The 26418-nt window shown below is 39.9% G+C and overlaps 1 protein-coding gene across 2 annotated transcripts in view; it reads right to left on the reverse strand.

Moving 5' to 3' along the window:
• ARHGAP15 (Rho GTPase activating protein 15) overlaps positions 1 to 26418 on the reverse strand; it is a 333439-nt gene that overhangs the window by 6169 nt on the left and 300852 nt on the right. For both annotated transcript variants that reach the window (XM_075152711.1, XM_075152712.1), the window contains exon 13: positions 18752 to 18857. In XM_075152711.1, the coding sequence (XP_075008812.1) occupies positions 18752 to 18857 (106 nt within the window). The remainder of the gene's footprint in view (positions 1 to 18751; positions 18858 to 26418) is intronic.

Genomic DNA, 26418 nt, shown 5'->3' on the forward strand with positions numbered 1-26418 from the left:
ACAGTTTTTATGCAGCCGTTTTCTGACTTTTGCTATTGCAGAGCTCCCAATCAATTTGAACGTGTTAAAAGTTGACTCTTATGATGAACAGTTTCTAGCTCAACATTTTATGCTCTGCTCCTTCCCAAATACTGGTTCACAGGAGTTAAAACATAACAGGTATTACATACGTTGCTCTAGTGACAAGACATTCGGGAAGGAATCATCCAACCTTGAAATAAAATCTTTATTGAAAGCAATTCTACATCCATGCCAGTCAGATACATTTTATCATCAGAAGAGGTGTCTCAGGGGAAAGCTCGGCGCAGTAGACAGGGTTGATTACTTGGACCTCCTGTCAGTTCTTAACTCATTGACAATGGCTGAGACATTCAGTACAACTTTGTTTTCTTTATTTGGAAGTAAAGTTAATATACTTACCTTAACTGTGCCAAATGTACTGGAAAATAACCAGATAATAAAATGTACCATCCTACGAAGTGATAATGTCTGTGCGTACAAGCACATTTTGGTAGGGCTTTTGCAGACGGGTTTTTCAGTGTTAGGAAGGAAGCACAAGTACAAAATGATGCACAGATAAACTATCAGGTTTCTTCTGAATGTATTTCCTTTCCATTTAAGGCCTGTTACACAATTTCCTGAGACACAGCATATTACTGCAACGTCATTTTCTGTTATAAACTTAGTTCAGTTCAGCTATAGTAGTTGTTCTTCAGGAAGAACTTAAGTGCTTTTTAGTAGTTAAAAGACAACTGAACTACAAAGTTTGGCTTTGAAAGTCCTCTTAAAACATGTCATGGTTTAACCTGGCAGGCAGCCAAACACCATGCAGCCGCTCGCTCACTCCCGCCCCCCCATCCGTGGGACGGGGAGAGAATCAGAAGGGTAAAAGTGAGAAAAACTCATGGGTTGAGATAAAAACAGTTTAATAGAACAGAAAAGGGAAAAAAAAATAATGATAATGATAGAATATATAAAATGAGTGATGCACAATGCAATTGCTCACCATCCGCGCTGACCGATAAGCAAGTAGTGATTGCTACTTCCTGCAACACACCTACCTTTCATATACTGAACATGACATCACATGGTATAGAATACCCCCTTGGCCAGCTGGGCCAGCTGTCCCGGCTGTGCTCCCTCCCAGCCTCTTTCAGAGCATGGAAGCTGAGTGTCCTTGACTAGTAGGGTACTTAACAACAACTAAAACCATCAGTGTGTTATCAACATTCTTCTTATATTAAATCCAAAACACAGCACTAGGAAGAAATTTAACTCTATCCCAGCCAAAACCAGGACAAAACACAAACAACAATAAGTGTCGTTTTACAACAGGTCAAAACCTTGCAGAGATATCCATATCCAGCTGGATATACCAGCTTAGGACAGACAGCAAAATACACCTGCTGTGGAGGAAGGGTGCAGGGTCTGTGCACTACTTAAGCACATCTTGAGAGACCTATGGAAATAATCGGTTGTAAGTGAGCCCCGATACCATATTTGTGTAAAGTGTTCAATTCATTGCACCGCAATGTAGATAAATTTAAAATTTAGTAATAAATTGGGATTCTTGATATTTTATGAATGCAAACTAAACCTCATTATTATTTATGTACTGGCTTTATGGATGATTTGCTCAGTTGCATTACAGTGGAATTCACCAGCTGATGAAGCTAAGCAAATGCAAACATTATCAGTTGAATCCTCAGCTTGTTGTTTGTGAAATCTGTATACCATGTTGAGAGGGGGAAACTTTGTGCTTATGTGGCTATGACCTGAGGTTCATGCTTGTAGAGGAGCTCCAAAACACTACAATGTCTGTCCTTTTCAAAATGTGATCACAGTGGACTAATAGAGTTTCAAGCTACTTTCTTTTGCCTGTGTAAAACGCGAAGGTACTTTAAATTCCTCTTTGCTCCATAGGTTGAATTCGAAACAATAGCTATCCAAGACTGGTAATAGAGAAACTAGGTCATGGCGTATGATATGTTATGAGAGGGGTCAGAAATAGTTCAGACATACTTAAGAGCTTGCTTTTGCTGAAAATAGCCTCTGTGGCTCCTGGCCTACAGAAACTCCATAGGCTTCCTGTGCTCTGCAGCTGTGGGTTCATATTACAGCTCTTTGGGAAAAATCCCTTCTCTTCAGTTGCTCTGGGAGACAAGAATGAGCACTTGATGCTGTCGTCTTCTGCAGACTAGCCTTTAAATCTGACCATGGGATGGCTATATATAGTACCTGGACAGCTGACAGGGACCCGGTGGAGAATGGTCTTCCTCAGGGGATCCCCCGTATATCTCACAGCACGAGCCCTTCCCTGGATCAACTGCCTTGGAGTCTAGCCCTAAATGAAAATAATAACTAAGCTAACTCTGAACATCGGTTCACAGTTGGCTGAATCAACTCCGAAAAGCTGAAGAAAGGCATTTATTCTGTCTTAGCCTGGTTTAATAAGAGAACAGTTCTAAATAAAATTCTTCTTACTATTGGGTGAACTTTGCTACCTGTATGACTTCCTTTCTGAAGAGCATGTGGGCTCTTGCCTTTGCATAGAGCCCATGTACTGCCTGTCTTGTAGAGAAAGTCTTCATGTATCAGGTGACCAAGGCCAAGATGTAAAAGCACATTTAAGTATCTAAAGGGACTCAGGCCCCTACAGGGGCTTCGTTCAGGAATGTGCTTTGGAGAAGTCTTGCTTGTTCTTCTGCACAACGGGAGTTGTGCTCCTGCCTCCACCCTCAGCTGTGGCTATATGAAGAGATCAGGGTAACGTGGTACCTGCATCTCAGTCTTGGGATCATTTCTTTTTTCTGGCCATCTCCTGTGTTAGAGCAGCTCCAAAGGCAGAGGTTGCACTCAGGTGTCCTGGCATGGCATGGGCAGCCAGGGCAGGACTTCATTTCCACACTGTGGTGGCTCCACTGAAGAGCCTGGTGTGGGCAGGGGCTCAGGCCCTGCTCCCCCAAACCATGTTGTGTCAAACAAATGGATTCAAAATCTTTTCATAAAATCTTCCCTACTACTGCAAAAGTTTCAGGTCTCCTTTTTGGAAAACGACCCAACTGAGTGATCTGCTAAGTTCTTCCATTTACTGACAACCAGCACTCTGTCCTCCCAGTTTGGCTTGGTTTTTAATTTTCTGTGCGTGAATGCAAACTGGTTCTGACTAATGCTCATAAGACCGGAGGGAGGAGGAGATCTGGCTAGTCCGTGTTCTCACAGTGCGAGTTGCTATTGAGCCTGAAGTTTGCCTGTTCGGGGACAGCCACTTGGTAGGAGTCAGCTGAAGGCCACAAACTTCCTTAAGAAGCATCTCAGACTCCTCTGGCTGCAGCTCCGTGCGCAAGGCATTCATTTTTGCCTTCTCTAATAGCCCTGTAGCAGGATATATATCTCAAAGAACAGCCAACCCCTCTTCAAAAGCCACACTACCACTGCAAGCACGAGTCTCTCCTTGGGGAGTGGATGGGAGAGAACAAAACCACCCGTGACAGATGTTAGGCAGATGCTAATGCACTTCTTAGAGGTGTTTGGATATTAGAGTGATAAAGGCGGTGTGAGACTACACAGAATAATATATGTTCAGACAGAGATATAACACATAGAGCCCTTAACTATATTTTTGGCTGGTGGTGTAACTTTTGCTGTGATTGATTTTTTTATTTTTTTAAATTCTATTTTTTTTTTTTTTCTGCAGAACAACAAGCTTATTGTAAAGACCAACCTGTCAGAGGTCCTGGATCTGTACACTTTTGTGGCCTGTGTGGCTCAGAAGGCAACAGATAGCTTTACATGAATAAAGCTTTAACTTTTTAAATAGCTTAAACATTTTTGTTCAGGAATGCCTGAAGCTACATTTCCTTGTAACATTAAAAATAAAAAGCAGTTAGTAACAATCTCCCTTAAATCAAGAATTGTAAATATAGAACCTTTATCATCAGCACAGCACATCCAAAAATGTCTTTGTAAAATAAATCAAATTATATGAGTTAATTGATTCCAGGCAACATCAGCAACTGCAGGTGGAAACTGAATAACAGGATGTTTATTAATGAAGGACTATTAATCAAAATTGACAATATCAATTCCTGTTTCTTTTAGTTGAATTCTACCTGCAAAATCCATGGACATACTTGCTGAATTTTTAAATAAAAATTTAAATGTAAAGAAAATGCTAACACTTGGGGTTTTAGCTTTAGACGTAGGGCTATTTGTTTAAACAGCGAAAGGATATCCTAAATCCAATTTGACAGGCAATGCCAAAGATGCCAGTGGTAATTAATTAGCACTTAATTTAGACCACAGAACAACAGGATATGGAATTGGTGCTCAGTGCCATTTCCCCTTAGGCTTCATCTCATGAGGGTCAGGAGTATGGCTGTTGCATTGAAGGTCAGTAAATAAATTGGGGGAACACATTGACACTGGACTTTTCATGATAGATATCCTTCACCCTTATTACTGCCTCTGGCTATCGCTGATGAGAAAAGGACTGCAATTGTTCTGTGAAGAATGCTGTACACAGGCTCGATTCGAGCAAGGTAGCGTTTGAACTCGCGCGTCGTACAGTAGTGGTGCTGGATGCTTCCTACGGGCAGAGAGCTGTCTCAACTTTGTATCTGGGCTGGAAATAGACTTCTAACTGTAGCATAGAAAGCTTGAGGAACTCTGACAGGCGAGAAAATTCACTTAAAAGCACTCCTTAAGTTTGCTAGATTTGTGAGCTTAGCTTTAGATTAAGCATAATTAAAATCAATGGAAGATTTTAAAGTGAGGTTAGAAACTAGGTCAGCAAGGGAAAAAACACATTTCCTTATTATCCTCTTGTCTTTGTCTTAATAATATTTGGTATTTCTCCGTAAAGCTAAAGGCTCTTAATAAAGGTGGATTAATGTTATTAACAGCATTGTTTTCTGATGGGGACACTGAGGTTTTGACGTGCTTAGTGATGGACAAACAAAACGTACGTGGCAAAAAAAGCAGAGCCCCCAGTTCTGCTGGTAATCAAGCTGTTTTCTAACTCAGTGAAAGAAGCCACCTTTCTACAACACACCCAAAGCAGAGGGTATACGGAAAGCACACGGGAGATCCTACGGACCCTTGTTCACAGATGCACATAAATTGCATTCTTTGGTTCAGATTTACTGGTAAGAAAAATAGAATGATGATGAGACTCGGCATTACAGTATAATCCTCCTCCTCCCAGTAAACTCAGTGCGTCTACCAGCCACGAATAGACTCTTTCTTCCAGTAATCTCTATCTGTCTTTCAAAAGAGCAGCTCAGATGGAAGGATGTCAGCACTGGCACTGATACTCAGCGATGTTACAGCTTTCTGAAATCTCCTCTTACGAACCATACCCCACTATGCTTAAGCAGTCCAGTTCCACCATGGCCCGCAGGACCATGAACAATGGGAACTTCAGCAGTTATAGCAGGGTAATTCTTATGGCAAATCCTAGATATACTCCACTAGCACAGTTTTATCCCCTTGGTCCCCAGAAGGGCTGTCTGCATTGCTACGTCAGGAAAACACTAAGTTAGACAACACTCCGTGCTCAGAGAATGTATTTTGGAAGCCCCAGGTCAACAGTTATTTTAACTTTCACTTCATCATGCCCTTTGCATCATCTTTCTCGACAGTGAGTGAAATTTTGATTACAGTTAAAGTCACTGACAAAACTCCCAGCGACTGGGAGCCACAACGGAGTCAGAATTTCACCTTATGTAAGCTTAACTTTTCTCATTTTGGATGATATCTACTTTTACTAAGTGGAATTACTGCTTTTGACTATGTTCAATCTATAACCTCTTGCAGCCTTCAATTATAGCCCTTTTGTGCTACGGTAATCCAGCTGACGGCAAATAACTCAGCTCTGGATATGACAGGTTTACTTCCTGACTTAAAGCCCAAAAATGGCTGTTGGCTGGAATTTCAACCTGGGATGCTGAATTTTAGACAACCTGCTCAGAAATGCATCTTTGCTTTTCCTATGAAAAAACTTAGTTTTGCTAACAACACATTGTTTTTGTTCAGTGTCATGAATAAATAATTCAGTTTTGTGAGACAACCAGTAATTTTTGATGTTGAAATCAGAGAATGTGGCAAAGAATTCCACGAAAGTCAGAGAACAATCTCTTGCCAAAGTTTTCCTTTTCTGTGAGCTCTTATATATGTAATTACTTCATAAATTGTTTTGTTTCAAATCTTTTTAAATAATGAATACCTTTTTAATATTGGCCTATTAATTGTCCCTGATATAAAACCTCATTTTTTTTAACCTGTATTATCACCATCTTGTTGTTTAAAATGAAGGTCTTTTTGCAGTGGTCTGCCCAACAGAGATGAGTTTATATGGGATCTGACCTCAGCCAGGATTCCTACTCTTTCAGGTTCAGTTTGAGCTCTCCACAAGCTACTATTGCAATATATATGCACTGCATTTGTATCAGATTTGAAAGATGCTTTAACATGCCTCCCAGCATCACGATTGTTTCAGCCCTGATATTGAACATGAGTAGGATGAATGTATCTCTTAAATGCACTAGTGAGTATGTGCCATGAGTCTTTGATTTCTTTAAACTTATTTACATCTTACTTGCCCTTGAGCAATGAATTTACTATGTCAGCATTGTCTTTTCTACTTACACTTTGTCTGTCTTGTCCACTCACCTTAGCTTAATGTTTATTTTTTGTGCACGTGTATAGTCCATTGCACTAAATGCATGCACTGCCTGGAGTGGAGGATTTTCCATATATTGTGTCTTTCTAAGATGCACCCTTTGTAGTACTGCAAGTTCTGCAATATTTCCTAGCTTTAAACTAGCTTTGAATTTTCTCATTAGTTCCTTTTTAAGTCAAATACCCATTCACACGTGTACTGGTCTCAGATGACTGTGGTCTAACAGCCTTTGACACTTTACAAAAGTCTTTATTCTCTGTGCAGGCAGCCCTACCTCTCTCAGTAGTTGTGTTTCTTTCATCTTTGAAGCTTTGAGTGACCAGACTTGCCAATATCTGCTTTTGTCTGACCCTGATCAAAATCCACAGTTAGAAAAAATGGTGAGAAAACATACACGAGTCTCTTAGACCGCCTAACCGAAATCATGTTTGACAGACATTGAAGGATTTAGGATCAACAGGTGCAATCTCGCTGTTGATATCAAGGCATACTCATCAGTCTTGGGCCAGCTCATTCGATAAGCAGCTTCCAGGACATCAAATCTCTCAGTCATAGCTTAACTGAGTAAAATGCCTCAATGCACCTAATAGAGTTGCAGAGAAGCATTTCTGATAGCGCCCGCCTGCCAAATGGGTCTGCCCCTGTATGGCCTTGCTTGTTGATGCTATGAGTAGGCGTGCTGTTCTTGCAGATGAAGCTTAAATGCCTTGCATATGATTTTTTTCATTGCCTTGAGCTCCAGAAGGCCACTGACGCTGCACTGTCTGGTTCTCAGATAAGACTCAATTCAGGACACCTTTTTGTGGGTGCTGCACAGATCTGCCCCTACAGCAGATAATGTCTAACCCTAACTGAATGGTTGTAAATGGATTTACAAGCTGAGAAAGTGCCTCTTTAGGAAGCAAGTATTGTAGTTTCAGGATGCGAAGCTGTATAAACGTAATTTAATATAAAGAGTAATAGAAACCATAGTGGTCAGGTGAGATTCAAAACATATTCATCAAGATTTGAAATTTGCTCTGAGATAGAAATCTCAGGGCTGACACTGAGTCCGTAGCAGCTGCAATGACTTCCATGGGGTAGATGCTCTGAAGGAATGGAAAACTGATTCTTTTGATGACACTTTTATGAGACAGTTATCCAGATATGGAAACATATCTGGATTGTCCTAGGAGGTGGTCTTAAGTTGCCTGCTACTACTACTGCCACAGCTCTACCGAAAATCCTCTCTGGATTGAAAGTTTGAATATGGACAAACTGATGTTCACAGTACACTTTACTTACTGGAAATCTTCCATAGGCTATAGGGTTGTCCCATATGCTATATGCTACTGTGGTGTCCAAGATTGCTGTTAGTGTTTGGTGAAGGCCTGGACTTGGCAATGTGGACAGCAATGATCTGGGAAGTGGGAGCAGTTTTAAGGCAGATGAAGTGCTATCCTGAGGTGGTTTGGTGAGGCTGAGGGCTGAGTCTGGTGTTGACACAGAGAACATGGTGCGAAAAGTTTGCACTTCGTCCATGAAGGTGCTAGGAGAGTTACAGGAGACAGATTGGTGGGATCTATAAAAAATATGGAACTTTTCTGAATTCCCTTTTTTTGGCTCATCTCTATGGAAAGGGGTCTTCTCTGGAGAGGACGTGGCAATGCCATTTAACAGAAGGGCTGAGATGGGTGGAGAAACCCTCAGCTTAGAGGAGGTAACCGGTTGCATCTTGTGGACCGGGGGAGAAGGCAAATTGTTGTACGCTTGGCTGGAGTTAGCCGCTCCACAGATTTATGATTTTACATTGCACCATAATGCGTAATGTACGAAAAGATAAATATTTTCCATTCAGCAACATCTTGCTGTATTTTCATCTAACTCTCTAATTTTAATTATAAAGTGAACATAACCTGTATCAAATTATGATTTTGTTAACATATTGAACGAGGACAAGAAAAATAAATACCAGATTTTATACTGTACAGGCACATGAAGGTATAGTAAAAAAATCTGGTTTCCTTGACCACATTGTCATAATATGCATATATAACTGCTTATTGAATCCAGGCTGTGTAGACAACAGAAAGAACACTGGCTCCATACCATCACAATGCATGCCCACAACAAAGAGGAGGAAAGAACAGGCTCTTTCATTGTATGTTTCTAAGTATTACCAACATAAGGGCTAAAAACATTACCTCTGTCTGAAGTGTATCTATATATCCATGCATAAGTTATTAACTGGGCTCCCTGAGCACAGTCGCTGAAAATATTAATATATTCAAATTATATTCTAGCTACTGCAAAAACAGTAGATCAGACAAATGTATTAAAATCTCTTCAGACAAAAGCAGTCATGTTATTTATAAAGTTCCTCCCCCCCTTACTGGAACACAAACCTTCATTGTATATAATACATGAGAACGCAAGATGATCCTTACATGTCAAAATGTGGCTTAAAGTTTGAATGTAATCATAAAACAGTGACTCTAATGCTTGCCATAAACAAATTGTCACTGGTATTATGTAACTTAGACTATTCATAAAGTATAAAAGACGGGAAGAATAAAAGGTGGCTGCCAAACACCATGGGCCAAATCCAAAGGTTGTGCCAAATTGCGCTAGCGGACTGGGAATTGCAAACCCAGCGTGGAATTCGGATTTGCACTCCCTGGTGCTTGGGCTGCTCCTATGGCTTAAATTAGAGCAAGATAAAGGCTTTTTTTTTTTTTTTTTTTTAGTTTGTCAATTTAGACTGTAAGGCAACAAAACAGCAACCAGTGGCTTCTGCAGCTCTCCCGCTCGCTCTTTTCGGGAAGTGGGAAACTGGGATAAAAGTTCCTTAATTGCCCCAGGACCCGTATTTGTACGGAGTGGCCTCCTAGAACACTAACCAGGCATAGTCAGATAGCACCAGCAAGGTAGCCCAAGAGGGAAGCACCGCTCTCAAATCTGGTGATCTTGAATTTTTAACGTTATCCAGCTCGTAGGGTACCACCTCGTCGTGCTGAGATGCTGCTCTTTGCTCAGGCTCGTTAGGAAAGCCAGCACAGTGGGTTAACAACAGAAAACCATACATCAAGGCAGAAGGTCTTGTCTGTGAACAACAACTAATCATTCATAGATACTTTCCTTTAGTCCGGGCTTCAGGAGTAATGTATATCTGATAATACGTGCACTGCAAAGATTTAAATTGCAGCTAGTGGTTGTGTTAAGGCCTTTTATCAGGGACAATAACCAAACTAGGTGGTTGTCTACCACCCCTTTTTTTCCCCCACTTCCTTTTAAAAGTAAAATGACATTTTTTTCACAGCCTGAAATAATTGTTCAAGCAGAGATACTGGTTTAACTCATTATGAATTATTAGTGGAAAAGTGGGTCTCAGAAGTATGTTACATCTGAAATATTTTTCGTCACTTGAACATGTGCCGTCCAGAACTGGCCCTATTCTACCAGTCACTGGGAACAAACACTTCGCATTCACAGATGCTCCTAATTTGGTGTGGTTTGGAGTGTAATTTAGATCAAACGTATCCATGTAAATGAGTCAGGGTTTCTTAATTAGGTGCCTCTAAAGAAAAAACTTGGACCACATCAGTAGGTGTGGGTGTGGTGCCCACAGTACTGGAATCTTTCCTATAGATGAAGCTGAGTTTTATTCAGGCATAGTGTAGGTTTTTCTTTCCCTTTTTTTTTTTCTCTTTCCCTTTTTTTTTTCCTTTTTCTTTTTTTTTTTTTCCTAAAGCACAATAATAAATCTGCAGATGGCATAGACATAAAGACGCTACTTCAGAGGAGCTGTCTAAAACACTGTCTCTTTGGCAAATGCCTTAAAGTAGGTCATTCTGCTGTGATTTAGGTTTATATTTCATTGCCAGCTTTTTGTTCCCATTACAAGTAGGGTGCATTCCAGTCCACAGATTTGCTCTTCATTTTTTTTCAGATTGGTTTTTATTTACAAGAATTTGTAGATCTTCATAAGAAGACGTCCAATACCCTGTCAGAAGTACTAATCATGCACTTGACCACAAAAAGAGATATACGAAGGTGGTAACCTGCAAATGTAGCAATGTAAAATACCATTCTCTGGAAGCAAAAAATGTATTGATTCCCTTAACAAGGTGATTGAAATGATTGTTGTATCTTTTGCAATGTGTGAAAAATTATTTGATCTAATGTCATTTCAGAAGTCTCACAGAGCAGGGGCATCCGTTACTGTAGTTGTTCAGGTATTTGCTTTTTCTTTTTACATATTTGCCACTGAACAGCATGTATTTTACAGCTTTTTAAAAAAATAAAAAATCATCAGGGTCTGTTTTCCCATCAAAGTGCTGGGGGATTTACATGCCAAACTCCCACTAGCCTTAATGAATTACCTGCATAAATTCCCTTTCAATCGATAGTAGAATAGATCCTATTGTGTTATATTAATTATTTTGCACAGAACACTGACATTTTGGCATTAAAGTCTCTGTTGTTTTGTTTTTAAGTTCCAATGAATATCTTAAGAAACTTCAAGCCTATTATTTATTTTACAGCCTTATTCTGAGAAAAATCCCATATCTTTAGTCAGAAAAATGAAAAGCATTGCAGTTTACCCTTTGATGACCTGGTCCTGGACATTAATGTGTTAGGGTCCAACCTCCCAAAATAGAAAAAAAAAAAAAAAAAAAAAAAGAAGGGGAATAAAAGCTGTTTTGTAATGAATTGAACATTCTTAATTTTCACCAACAAAAAACATTTGAGTTGAAAAGAACGCTAACCCCAAGCAATATTAAGAGGTTACAAAATCACATAAATTAACTCTGCCAGCGATATTTTACTAAAGCTTATGCGAGTGCAAACCAGAAGCAGGACTCTCACATGGTCTTTATTAACCGAAGAGTACTTAGCAGTAACCGGCCTTCCCCGAGATGTGCTGGCCATATGCACGCGTACGCCCACAGCGCCAATATGCATATGGACGAGCCTTCAAAGGCGTGGGGGGCTCGGGGTGGGGGAAGTAAGCGGAGAGTAGAAGTGAGAAGTGTTCGCTGTGTCATCATGGGCAAGTGCCTTACCCTCTTCATTCCTCACTTTCTCCATCTACACAACAAGGATAATAAAACTTACTGACCTGAAAAGGAAGTTAGGAGATTTAATTAATGTTTGAAAAGCTTTTTTGAGATCGTTTGATATTGAGTAATGTGGGATGAACAATAGGAGCTCTTTGAAACAGGGGCTCTATCTATCTGTATTTGTGTACTGTACCTAGCACAATGGTGCCGTACAGCCACAGAGTCAACCGTATCATAAATATTTAAATTAAAACTATGTTAATTATTTTTATCGTGCTGTTATTTGCTGATACACCAGTTCAGTACATTTTGCAGCTTGGTAGCATTGAAAACTACCAAGTGTAATTATTTGCCTGATTGTTATGAAAATCAGGGTTTACATTTTTAAATACGGTTGTGGAAGTAGGAAGTATATGGAAACACAGGTAAAAATGTGGTTTTAATTACTCAACATGCTTCTCGTTAAAAACACTAAGCTGTAAGGTATTCTTCAGAGGAGAGGTGAACTTTGCAAACTCTCTTATTCTGCAAAAAGAAGGACTGAGCCTGACTGCAAAAACCTCAGTAACAGGTCACCCCCGCCCCAAAGTGAATAAAATAAAAATGCACAAAGCTGCTTCTGGAATACTGGAATTTTTTTTGCCTTTAATCCAAAATCTATTATTACTCCTCTCCTGTGCACACTTGTGCCTGGTGCACATTTTTTTGTGTCCACTAATTTACAAGGGGAGAGTTTAGTAGACCAATGTGTACTTAGCAGAGAGAAATGGTTTTAACTCTTCTCCTTCCCCCCAAAATGCGCCCCGGGAAGCTACAGTAAATGGAACAAGTGTTGGCGTTGCTCCAGCTCCTTTCTAAAATTCTTCTATAGCTGAAACAGAGAAAAGCACGTGTGCAAGAGCATGTCTTGATATACATTTGCCCTTCTCAAGCTATAAAGTGATTAATTCATTCCATGTATATCTTAAAATGCCAGTCAGGGATGCCCGAGTCTCTTATGTACCTGGCCAGTCACCTACTCACTCTTACGGTGCAAGAGGACGTTTCTCCTCCTCACATTTCCAGTAACTGCTCCTCAAGCTTGTAGAAGTAAGGCTAAACTTTTCTCCCTACTGCTGTCCCATGGCTGAAGAGCAAGAGCTTGTCATGAGTTGCCTGATTATAAAGAAAGGTCTTGATTCAGGAAATAATTTCAACAAATAGTCTTTGTTTCTTGTGCCTTCAGTTAAGGACTTCTGTGCTTCTACACATTCCTGAATCTGGGCATTTTTCCTGAAGCAAAATTTAAATGCCCATCGCACACTTTGCGTTGTAGGTCTCCCACAGGTTCTCTGAGGTTTCCCAAATAGAAATTTGTTATATAGTCCTTCCATTCTGGGGCTTGTTTTTTCTTTTACGTAACTTTTACCTTTTTTTTTTTCCTTCTTCTTTTTCTTAATAAAAAGCTTGTACAGTTCTTAAAGTAAACTGTTCTTCTACTGTGTGGAAAAAGGGTTCTCCTGAGCCTAGATTTAATATGTAAGCTTGCCTGAAACTGCTGATATGACACATAGTTTAGTAAGTGAAAATCACATATGTTTGCTACATCTTTCCTCCACCAACTTTAAAAAAAAAAAAAAAGTTTGCAGACATCCCCTGCTTAGTATTACTAGATGCCATACTTTAACTTTATTTTCTGATTTTCCCTCAGAATTCTGGGTACTGCTGCTGGACTTGTCATCACATTGTCATCGTGTCCTGGTGTGCGGGCTACTGTGGGCTTCCGTCTATGCATGGCTTTTTTCTTTTTCTCTTTTCTTTTTTTTTTTTTTTTTTTAATCTTTAATAGGTAGAAATAAGTCTGTTTAGTCGCATGTAGTTTGCAAAAGCCTATGCTCTTCGGAATGTATCTGCCACATGTTGCGAGGTTTGAGGGGGAGTGTGTGTTTCATTTGTCAAGGCTGGACGCTTTGCTCTGTTCATAGAGCTAGGAACATGGGGGAGGGTTATTTTTCAAAACAACTAAAGCATGAATCTTGTAATACTAATGATTTTCGTTAGGTAATAGATTAATATTAGTGGGTTCATCTTAGACAGATAAAAAGTTCTACTCTTGATGAGGAGCTTATTTCCAGTAAAATTGATGCAAACAATTGCTAGTAAGAATGAAGAATTTGGGGAGGGGGATGGCAGTTGGGAAGGAAATCATCGTTCTCGCTGTGAAAGAGCATAAAGCCTGAATGGCATCTGAAAATGTCTTGCCGTGCTATGTACAGTAAGGGGAAAAGTGCAGCAAAAAGATGGAATTTCTTCGATTCAAAGGTGAATCAAAAGGAATTGGCTTCTGCCCGGACAAGGCAGCCAGATAGGCCACAGTAACAGATCCACGTGATAAACCAAGAGGCAACTGCAGAGCTCCCCAGACAACTTGCCTGAAGTGCCTGCCAAGGAGGCAGATGCTGCTGCTGGAAGAATATCTTCCACAGTTGGGCATCTGGGTTCAGTGCTTTCTACGTAAGGGAGAGGGATGGTAGCATCAGGCTGGCCCCCGTCTTCCCATTTAATTATTTCAACATCCGTTTTATACTTTTGTAAATAACACGTATTATCCTGCCTTTGTGCGGGAAAATAATAAGCAAGGAGAGGGGTTTTGTCTGTAATATATCCCTTCGCAGGGGTGTCTACACGGATGGGTAAAGACAGACTCGAGCTTGGCTGCCCTGTGCTCCAGCCTGGTCAGATGTGAGACAGCTCGGGTCTGGGAGTCGCAGAGCTGCCTTGCGGTGGCACGGAGCTCAACCTAATAAGCAGAGCAGGCTGAGATTCATTAATTTAACATTAATAAGCACAGCTTATTAGCTCAGGCACAGTGCTGTTATAATGCAGGCACACAGCTTCTGGAGCAGAGCTACGTCTGCCCTCGCCAGCTCGGAGCGTGGTGCAGAGGACCCAGCCAGGGTGCTCCTCTCCCCTACTGCATTTTGCTTTAGGGAGGAAAGAGTCACTGCAGAAGCTTCTGTGCAAAAAAAAAAACAAACCCTCCAGGTTTTTAGATTGTATTGCTGGCTTAGGCTGAGTCTTCAAGCCATTTAAACTTCTTGTGCCTCGGTTTCCCAATGGGTGCGTAATAGCTACCTCAAAGGTGCTGCTGTTAAAGAAGGCTAGGTACCAGTCATAAAATAGCATGGGATCCCTAAAGAGCAAAATGCTCCTTCTGCCTCACTTGAATTATAGTTTTTTGAGCAAATTATTGGGTACAAATAATGATTTATCGGACAGGGATTGTTTTCTCAGTTCACGTTTGTGCGGAGAGCCAATACAGAGTTTCTGTATCATTTGACGTCCTGTGTATGCCTGTAAAATAGGGTTGGAAAGGTATATCAGTTTTATCTGGTACCTGCAATTAGCTCACTCTGGGAGTAAAATTCACTTGTAGATAAGTAACAGGGAAGAGTGGAGTCCTGGGGAACTGGGACGCTGTTTTCACAAATGTACAGTGACAGCAGTATATGGGCTATATAGAGCAAGCCATTAGTCTCTAAACATGTTCAAGTAGAACAGGCTGTTTTCTGTAGCCCTTTATTTGGGAAAATCCCTACTCAGGTTGGGTTTTGTTGTTTCTTTCATGTGTAAAGTATAATATTTTTTTGATTTGCTCATCTTCAGGAAGAAGTATGAATAACCTAATAGTAGTTGTGCTCAATTATTTTCAGTAGAAGTCCTAATAAAACATTTTCTTATGGTATTAGACTAGCAAGAGCTATGTGATGTGTCTGTTCAGCCCCATATTTTGTCTCTTCTGCTTACGAGTAGTAGAGTAATTTTCATGCAAAGATGAACAGGGGATGTTGGTGGGGGTTTTTTTCATCAAATGCAAAAAACTTAAAAGAACAGGTACTGCAACCCCAAGCTTTGCTTTTAATCCCCTCCTGTGGGCTTCATACACTGCACTGCGACTTCTTGCAACTTCAGAGGGCTTGGTTTAAGAAAGATATATGTCACTGGTGTTAATCCCTGCTGCCAGGGCTTTCTTGCACACTCTCTCATCAGCTGCTTTGTCTGAGTTTCTAAAGAAGAACCCTTCTGAAGTGCATTTCACATTGTTATTTGGGCTTGATCTGGACCCGCTCCCGCAGACTGGATCGCCGCAGAATGAAACCATAGTACAGCCTCGCTGCCGTCAGTGATTTAGGATAAACGTAGCCTTCTGGGCGAAGGTTGGATTCTCGTGCTGAGCTCCTGCGTGTCCGTGAGACATACGCTCTCACGTGCTGTACAGAAGTCCCAGGCTTACACAGTCCCATGGCCCAGGTCTGCATAGCCCTGTTCTATTTGTCTGATAGAGAGGAAAGAAAGGGGTAGGAGAAAGAGGGGAATGCCACAGAAACAGCATAGCTGTGGTCCTTCAGCTTCTCCCCATCAGAAACCTCCTGAAGCTCAGTTCAACATTGGGCAAGAACAGCCATCTCCACCAGCAAATACAGAAACTGCGGTACTATGCCTCAAACCAAACCAGTTTACTTATTTTTTCAACTAACCTGAAACTTTTGAATTTCCTATGGTTTACACTGGGCAAACCCTGTGGTGGAAGAGGGTGGCACAGGGTGCAAGTCTGTGGTGAGGTTGGCACATCGTGCACATTGGCACCCCTCTTCTGAAGAGTCTCCCTATAAGTGATATAATTCTACGCTTTTTCACCTCTGCAAACTTGTTTCCTAGGTTAATTTAAACAAACTCACATAGCCTATATTTATGTAATATAAACATCATGTCATTATGTACAATATATGTATGTTTCTTTATTCTCATTTACAGAGCCGCGAGGCCATTCTGACTGGCCCGTTTTTCACATTGACAAGTTCAAGAGAACAAACCAGTTTTTACCTGTTTTTTTTGTGTTTTCAGTATTTATTGTACTGCTGCTTCCATATCAATGGAGCAAAGCTTATGGAATAGTCCTGTCCTTCCTTGGGGATGTGTTTGTGTGGCAGAGAAGGCTGACCTTCTTCAGAGAGACTCAGATGATTACTACCATTATTCTCAGACCCCCAAAAGGCTCAAATATCATATTTTCCTGCCTTCCATCCCTCTCTGCCACAGTATTGCATCTAGCTTCACCATGCCTTCTGCAGTGACATTGGGTAAGAGCATATGCTTATTTGGGTAGTACGTCCACCTTACCACCATATCTACAGAGCTGTAGTCAAGCCTGGAGTTCTGTACATATACATTACAAAGTATTGGTATTTTATTGACTGTATTTTAGTGTGTTTTTTTTTCCTTTTCTCCAAAAACGCTAGAGTTGGTCCAGTTTTGCCAGTTATTCTACACATACACAGCAGGAAACAATTGCTGTCCCAAACAGATTATGCTGTAAAAAGCCAAGGCAGACAAAGGAAGTATTATCATCATTTTGTAAACAAGGAACCAAGGCACAGAGAGATGAAGTGATTTACCCAAGGTCACCCAGAACATCCAGTCAAAGCCAAGAACAGAACCCATGTCTCCTGAGTCTCAATCAAGAGATTTAAGTATGAGATCAAAGACTTATTGTGTATACCTGATATCTCTCCCTTAAGACATGGTAACAAAACTTTGTTCAGGTTAGGATCAATGCCACATATGGTGCAGTAAATTTTGCATATGGCATATCCGTGCTGACAGCATGTACCCACTTCTTGCACTCAGGTTCTTCCCAGGAAATAATTTCCCTTATTATTCTTCCATTGATAGTAATAAATTATCATCCTTCTGTAGATAACCCGCTGAAGGAGAGAATGTGCACAAACGGTACATCAGATGAATACATAGAAAACTCTTTTTCTGCAAGGCCAAAATCAGTCATTTTATGGACTGTTTAAAATCTTTCTATGCTTAATGAAATGGAGTTCATTTTGCAGTTTCAACTGGAAGCTGTGAAACAAGATAAAGGATCTACACTCTTATATGTATATGCCAGGAGAATACAGCAGAAATGACCAGTATAAAGACATCATTCATTATAAGCTCAGAGTAATCTTTTATTTGGAGTCTTTATTACTCACTCACTGGGGTCATTATATCATTCCTGGGATGAACTGCTCCTCTGTGCACAGGGCTTCCATGGGGCCCTAGGTCCTACTTAGTCGCTTCAATTTTAAGGATAGTTTGGCTGAAAAGTGACTACGCAAAATGGCACCGGTCAGTCCCAACAGCAGGACAGCCACGAAGGGAGGAACAGGATCCTGCCCTTCATGTGCCCCTATCTTGAGGTCTGCCACTTCTGCCCAGTCATTCTGCAAGTCAAAGAGCTGCAGGTTGGTTTCCAAGTAAGCATGTGGTCTACATACGTTTTTTACTGTTAATGCCATGAAACACTAGAAAAAACCCAAGGTGAACATGAGAACCTGGGTTTACTTTGTGGGTTGACGTCTCTTGCAAATGGAGCTCAATGAGTGCTGAAACCACAGAGGAATGATAAGGTGGAGCCTCACAGTGTCATTTTTCTGCCTCTGTGGTATCTCAGCAACATTAGAAGAGCAAAAGTGCACTTCCAAATCTCTCCTCAGCATTTCTTAGATATTCTGTGTTGTCACAAGCTTCCTCGTGAAGTACAAGAGCTCGTAATGTACTTTCCTGGGTGAGGTTATTTTTATCATTACGTGCCTCAATAAAGGAGTTTGAACAGCAGGGATCTTGATGGTGAAAATATGGCGATCAAAAGATCTATTGTTGGAGAAAGTCAAATCAAACTGGACAAAAGCAATACTGGAACATGTTGCATTTGCCCAATTGAATATACCTGTAGCATAGTAATCCTCGTGTCTGACTGCATCGAAGGAAACAGAACTGTTCTGTTTTCTAGTAGAGGAAAAATTCGTACTTTTGCTTAGACATACTGATTTCTTGAGCAGGAATAGGATATACATAGATACCATAAATCATGCTTGGTTTTGCCAAAGAACATAATTATCTTTGGTATTTTGGATGACGTTTCCAATAGGATTTGGCCACCACACACCGATTCCTTTTAAAATTATCAATCTGTTAGTACCACAGTTCTACTTACTTCTTTAGATGTTCAAACAGGATTTTCATTGTGTCATAGTTTGGTCTAGGGAGCTTTTTTACCAGGCTCCTTATGGATTTGATGCGAGTGGCGTTGTCCTGGATTTCTAAGGGGAAAAAAAAAGATAAAATAACCACTTGAGTGCCATATGAGGACAATACTTTGTCCAGTACTGTATCTGGTACCTTAACAAGAAAAGCCATCACTAGTATATAGTTAAAACCAGAATATATCATACCTTCTGTCACCTTAATAGAGAACAAGAGTAATTTACAAGGATTAAAAATTCTCTCTTGATCTTAAGGAAGCATTTTCTGGTTCACAGAATTATATTCTTATGCTTTTCTTTTATTTTATTAGACTATTAGACTGTCATCCTAACATAAAGTACCTCCAAGTAGTAAGAGACCCACATCTTAAGTGGAATTCCACTTTGGAATTACATTTGTCCAATGGTGCAACTTATGTCTGTGATGGATGTACTTCCCAGGTAGTCCTTGTTGTCCTTTTTTTCTCATCATGATTTAATCAGCTATATTTATGGATCTCTATCCTTAACATTACACCCCAACGTGTTTGAAAATATAAAATGATTTGTTATTCTTTTTAGTCATGCTTTCTGGTGATCAATTAGTTCAAGAAACTGTGTAGCTATTTTCTAACACCTGTAGCATCTCACAACTGTAATTTCTGTAGGAAACAATTTGTATTTCAAACTTGCAATTAATAATAAAGAATGCAGTACTAAGGGCTTTAATCTCTCTTTTGAGGTGATAAGAACATTGCTATCCTTTCTGTTAAGATATATTTTCCTATTGATGATGCATGATTCATAGTTTTGTGGGAAAGGTTTGACTGATATTTTCATCAATTTGTATAAGATGTTGCAACTAAAGCAAAGTTATGTACAACTGTACTTTTGTTTAGGAACAGATTAGATAAGGTGTCAGTAGGTCTGATGTAAGGAAAACATTTTGCGTGTTACATGCCCTAGATAACCTGAGAATACTCTTCTGATCTTATCATCTATGATTTAATTATCACCTATCATTCTTCGTATATGTTCCTTTTTAATATTCGTATTATCCTAGCACCCAGAAATCTCAATCAGGACTGAATCCCAGTTGCAGTAGGTGCTGCATAAGCATACATGGTGATTAGTGCCTTAATTAATCATAGAATCATTAAGGTTGGAAAAGACCTCTGAGATCATCGAGTCCAACCATCAACCCAACACCACCATGCCCACTACACCATGTCCCTAAGTGCCTCATCTACACGTCTTTTAAATACCTCCAGGGATGGTGACTCAACCACTTCCCTGGGCAGCCTGTTCCAAGGCCTGACCACTCTTTTAGTAAAGAAATTTTTCCTAATGTCCAGTCTAAACCTCCCTTGGCGCAACTTGAGGTTATTTCCTCTCGTCCTATCGCTTGTTACTTGGGAGAAGAGACCAACACCCACCTCGCTACAACCTCCTTTCAGGTAGTTGTAGAGAGCGATGAGGTCTCCCCTCAGCCTCCTCTTCTCCAGGCTAAACAGTCCCAGTTCCCTCAGCCACTCCTCACAAGACTTGTTCTCTAGAACCTTCACCAGCTTCAAAGATTCAAAGATTTCATGAAAAAACGTTTCAAGCAAAAATTCCCTGCAATTGACCTGAATTTAAAAATTAAAATTACTAGGATAATATTCCTTCCTCAGTATGTATATACCTATATTGTTTATAATTTGAACATTTATATAGATATCAAAGACAACAGCTCAAAGTAATCAATGCACAGGTATTATTTTCTAGTAAAAAACCCCCAAACTTTCATACGGCTTTATTCTATAGGAAGTCATGCAATAGTGATAATGCAGTTGCACACAAATGAAGAATATGCTTTCTGGATATTTTATTCTTGTTCTGGTTTGACGTATACAGAACCTTAACTTCTGAACAGCACAAACTCTCCCAGCCTTGCAACCCAGTCACCCCTTGATGTTTTCTACCACAAGTCATTGGTACTGTTTATTTTTGTCCCATGGACTCTCTGTCCAGTGGAAATATGACTGAAGCTACAAATGAAAATGATATGAAATTTGCAGAAGTGAATTTATTGTAGGAAGGGGGTACAAATTCTGTGGGCTTTTTATTTGTGCTGCTTGGTGTGCATACATGCTATGATCTTACTAGATAAGTTATGTTTAGATTGGGGCTGCCCTGGCTGTTCTGCAACTTCTTAAATAAAGCTTCTCAACTAGTTTATTTTTCAGTTCTGTTTCTCTTGAGAATTCAATGGACTTGAGTGGAACTGAAACACGGAGGTAGGGAAAGACTCAATGGAAGGAAAGGCTCACTGTTTGTCTGATGCAGAATATTTGCAAGGAAACGTCATACAGTAAAACTTGATCATGCTCTCTTGAAGGAAGCATCTCTGCTCTGTGTTGGTTAACACAGATATCAGCTTGGTAACCACCTTCCCTACAGAAACAGTTACATTACAGAGGCTGCGCTTCCTCATAAGGTGTATTTGTAAAAAAGAGAAACTAAAAAGAGCAGTATTCATTTACAAAGAAATTATTTATTGAGAGAATGGCAAGGGTAGAAAGCTTTGTTTTAGGGCTTACTGTACCAAAGTCATCAGTACCGAGATACAGGAGAAGAGATCTGTAGGTAGGCACTAAAGCACAAAAACCGAAGAAATTTTGCATAAAATTGTTTTGTGAATCAGTCTATTTGTTAATTGTTAGTCTATCGTAAAAGAAGAAAAAACAGGCAACATGTGGTAACTTTAGTCAGCATTTCTGAACTGGGAATGATAAACACCTCTCCCTGGCTCTGGCATTTATCAGTACTGAGATATTATTACCACATAGAGTCACAGCATGGTTACTGTTATCATCAAAAAAAAAAGAGCCAGCTAATCTTAATGGTTTGTAAAGCCGTTACCTGCACTGGTCTGACATTTATCATGATCATTTTACCACATGAGTCCTACATTGCAAAGGTATTTTATCTGGAAGGGACATCACTATGAATTATTATTTGCAGCTAGGTAGAAAATTGTATGTTGTAGATACCTTTTCTCATTATAAATCACAGTCACATTTCACCATTACCCACACAAAGCTGCTGAGCCCAGGCTTTTTGCCATAACACTTAGTCTTGTTCCCTTTTATAGTTCCATGAAAATATTGGGTACTCTTTCATTAAAATGGTTGATATTGGTGTTTTTTTAAATGCTATATACACACTTGATTTTTCTCTAGTATAAAAGAATTTGTTTTTCCACTTGAGAAGCTGAAGAGGATAAACTGTTCATTTTTTTTATTAAAGCTTACTCTCGCTTCAGTTTTTGTGGCTGGGCTTGTCTTTACACTTGACCTTGTTGATGGAATATTTAACAGATCAGATGCAAGATCTTATGTTTCATTTGCGATACCTATGTATTTGCCTTCTTTCTGTAAAGCCTTGAGTTCCACGTTCCTTGAAATTTTCCCCTTTCAGATTCCTAAGTAGGAAGATTTTTTAATTCAATTTTTTTTGAGGTTTTCTCTTTACCGTGCTCAAATGGAGGGAGGAAATCCTTAAACATGGGTTTGTATAAATAGCTGTGGAGAGTGTATCCTCCTCTTTGCGCTGTATTATGAAGCCTGACAGTACAGGGTGCAAAGGAAGGAAAACACTCTGAACAGCTGTTAAATTCTCCAGCTAAGTCTAGAAAATGGAGCAGACCAATTCTGATAAAATGAAATAATAATATTTTTCATTATACTCTTTTTATTGTGAAAATCTGGGGAAAAGATTCCCATTTGGAAAGTTAGGCTCTCGTTTCCCTATGAAGATTTCCAAAGGAAAAGAGTCATCGTAATCACATATATCAAATAAAGAATGAGAGGATAGTTAATCCTTTTTGCATTTTTGGGGCAAAATATGGAAGATATAGGTGATAATTTCAGCAGGTCAAGATACTCTGAAATGAATTGCAGATGGTTTTCCATGTAATATTTTCATAGAACTTATATTTAGAATTTGGGTTACTGTCTTTAAAAATAGGGCTGGCTCCCTTTAAACGGAACAAAACTGGAGATGCTCTCTTGTTTACATTTAAATGAAGAATGCATTGAAAAAAAAACACTTAATATTATATAAGCTCTTTTGTAAATGAGCTTTGGATAAACATTTGAGCACAGAAGAAAACATGATGTGTCTGTAACATTAACAGTGGCTGGGTAAAAATGAATGAAGAAAGTAACCTTTAGCACTCGTGTCCATAAAGAATACTTAAGCAAATCCCACCGAATCTTTCTTTTAATCATTAATTTTAAATGGACGTAGATGTTTACAACAAGCCACTTTGTTTCAGAACAGGAAGTCCAAGGTTTATCTCCAATAACTCATGTTTGCTAGGAAGGGATGTATGTCTCTAACCTGACATGCATTCATTATTTTGTAAGGTACTGGAGTCTGACCCGTGACCCTCCTCAGACCTGCTGCATTATTCATGTCTGACTTACTTTGTATAGTTTTACTATAGCACCCATTTCCCTTTACCAGGCATTGCAGTGGCTTGTGCATGTTTAATGTTAAATGGCATTTATGGCTCACGTTAATGCCTAATTTTATCACGAGCCATGGTTTCTTTTTATGCTCTCGAGCCTCACAGCTGAACTGCTGAAAAAAACAGTGATTTATGATTCTGCATAAAATATCAAACTATTGATCTGCCACTTAATCTATGTTTTGTTGTTGTTTTTTAGGCATGGTTTTCTCTGATTTTCTTACATGGCTCTTCTCACCTTGTTTTGTTTTTTTGGATAAGATTTCTGCTGTGGTTAAAACGTCACACACTGTTGCTACAGCAAAATCTGTCTGCCAAGACTTTTTCCAACAATTTGCGACTGATTCAGCTGCCGAGAGAGAAAGACAGGTCTTGTCTGGGGCTTTTTTGGTTTGTTTATTTCGGTTTTGTTTGGTTGGGTGGTTTTTTTTGGTTTTTTTTTTTAATCGGAACTGAGTGGGTTAGGTGGATTTTCAAGTGCTAATGAAATCGTGAGACTTATGGCGCTGGCTACAGCCAGCCGTAGTGTGGGCAGACGCTCTGTGAGCTTCCCCACTGTGCTGCTGTGCAAGCATCCCCGCTGTTATGTTTGCTATAGTTTTAATGTCTGTGAAAAATTCCTGATGCAACTAAATTATGTTCTGCCCTCTTGTTTGTATAAATAAACACCCGACTTAGCCAATTCATCTTGCTCTTGCCCATTTTAGAAGCTTGCCCTGTCACACAATGCTTAACCCCAGTCCTTGATAGCTTTGGTGTTATCAAAGAATGAAAACTTGCTTAAAAGAGAGTGCTCTCTTGGCTTGATTTTTTTTTCAGAGATGTTAACTGCCCAAAACTCTGCTTTCATTCGGTAAGTCTTCATATTCTGGGAGTCATGCTGGCTAAAACACATGGATTTTTATGTATAAATATATAGATAAATAATTTGTATCACTTTTAATGTCAGGATATTTTAATGTTACTGCATGCAACATAAAAGTCCCAATTTTAATCACTTGCAGTACACTATGGCAATTGTCTCGTGCAGATACATTGTAAAATATTTTCTTGTTTTAAAAAAAATCTATAAGAAACGTTCAAACTAACTAATGTTTGCTATAAGGAAAATAACCAATTTGTGATCTGAATTGATTTTACTTTTTATTCATGCCTCAGAAATAGATGTTGCAAAAGAAAATGAGAATTGCGTGAAACGTCTCTATATGGGCAATTGATAAATTCATCCTATGTGATATAAAGTGGAGTTTGCAATGAATATTCATACAACTTTTGTGATCCATTAGCAAGACCCAAGACAATGAGTTCACAACTCAGTCCCATTTAACAAAAATATATGTAGAATTAATGGGAAAAAACAGCACTTACAAAAGTTAAACTTTAATGTATCAAACTCCAGGTGCCAGAGTTTGAGGGAAATAACCAATAATAGTCATTTTTTACATATTTGATGGGACTGATTATGCAATGTGCAACTCTAAATGGCTTATAGCACATTGTAGCATGGTTCCATCCCATTGGCTACAGTAGGGTGCAGGCAGATGGATGACAGTGACAAGGAGAGAAGTGCTTTTGCTTAGCCGTGCGTTAAGATGCCATCCAGAAGCTCTGTGCACTGCAGACACTTCATTAGGATGCCAGGATAATGGTAAACTACCACTCAGAGTGACACCCCATTTCCTGCTTACTGAGCTCTCCAACCTCGGCAGATGTCAACAATCTCACAGTGCTACAGAGCAGACCTAACTTTCCAGGCACTTTGACTCCAATTTTTTTCCCTTAACAGTGCCATACATTACATGCAATATGTAACAGCAAGTACCAAACAGAAAACAAAATTTGCTGCCCTAATTATAACAAAGCAGCATCTGACCTAGGTACTGCATGCCCAGCGTACATACAACCAGTTAGGCAGCATAAAAGAGGAATGATCTTTGTCAGTCAATTTTGGGGGTTAATTAGACTTAGGACTTTGATAGCTAATGGATAGTCTGATCTCGACTGCAATGATTGTGCTTCACCGCTAACTTCTACCAAGCCTCGGAAAAATACGCTGAGCTCTTCCCTGGTATTTCATACACTGTTACAGCCTTGTGCCGTGTTTTCTGCACAGAAAGAACAGACTTGAGCATCTGGACGGTGTGATATTTTCTCTGCAAATGCACAACTCGAGGCCGTAACGCACCTCCCCAACAGCAGTTGAAGCCAGCAGAGAGACTGCGCTACGACGCTTGACCTGCGCTCCTTTCCAGAGAAACACAAATAGTTGCTCATACTTTTGAAAATTGTCTTCAGATACAGCAGCAGTGTCCATAAGGTCACAATTTCTAATTTAATTTGATTTCTTGAACCTATCGGTGTGTGTTTATGTATGTTTTTGAAATGAGGAATCCTGTTTATTTTATATATAGGGGTTTTTTCACCACTCTTTTGGCCAACGAGGTGGCTCAGCAGTAGTGCTCTGCCCTACCGCAGCGAAGGCCCTTCACTACTTATTTTTGTTGTACGAAGGGGTGGAAGAATGAGAAGGCATCACAGCCAGCTCACAAAATCCCCCTCCCCTCTCCTTCACAGCCTCCTCTTGCCCCCAGCCCGTGCCAAGGATGGCTTTGATTGACATCCCTCTGGTCCTCATCCATGTTCTCCTACCTGCCATGTCGGTTAAGGACCTGGAGATGGATGGCGATTTGGGACAGAGAAAACTTGCGGCAGGGTGGAAGGATGCATGGGGATGAGGTGGCAAAGCATTTCTCAGATTTCACCTTACATGAAAATTAAGAAGATGCTGAATAGGAACCGTCCCAGAACAATCGCAAACTCGGGGCCGTATCCTGTCACATTTATTCAGCTGTTGTCTGTTTTTTCTGGGCAAAATTCCCACCAAAGGTCTCAAACGCACTCCGACTTCGCTCACTGCGAACGGCACCCTTGGCACTGCTGTCGGGAGGTGGGATCGGACCCCTTGTTGGTACTCCGGGGGAGATCCCAGGAAGAGCGAAAACTGGAGATATGTTTTAGGTGGTTAAGCTGTAAATTTATGTGCTTAAAAAGAGATTTTTAAAACATGGTGGAAATAATTTGGTGACTATTCATTCTGGTATTTTTGCTCTGCTCTATCTAACC

The sequence above is a fragment of the Calonectris borealis genome, chromosome 6, assembly GCF_964195595.1.
Source record: "Calonectris borealis chromosome 6, bCalBor7.hap1.2, whole genome shotgun sequence".
Classification (NCBI taxonomy): domain Eukaryota; kingdom Metazoa; phylum Chordata; class Aves; order Procellariiformes; family Procellariidae; genus Calonectris; species Calonectris borealis.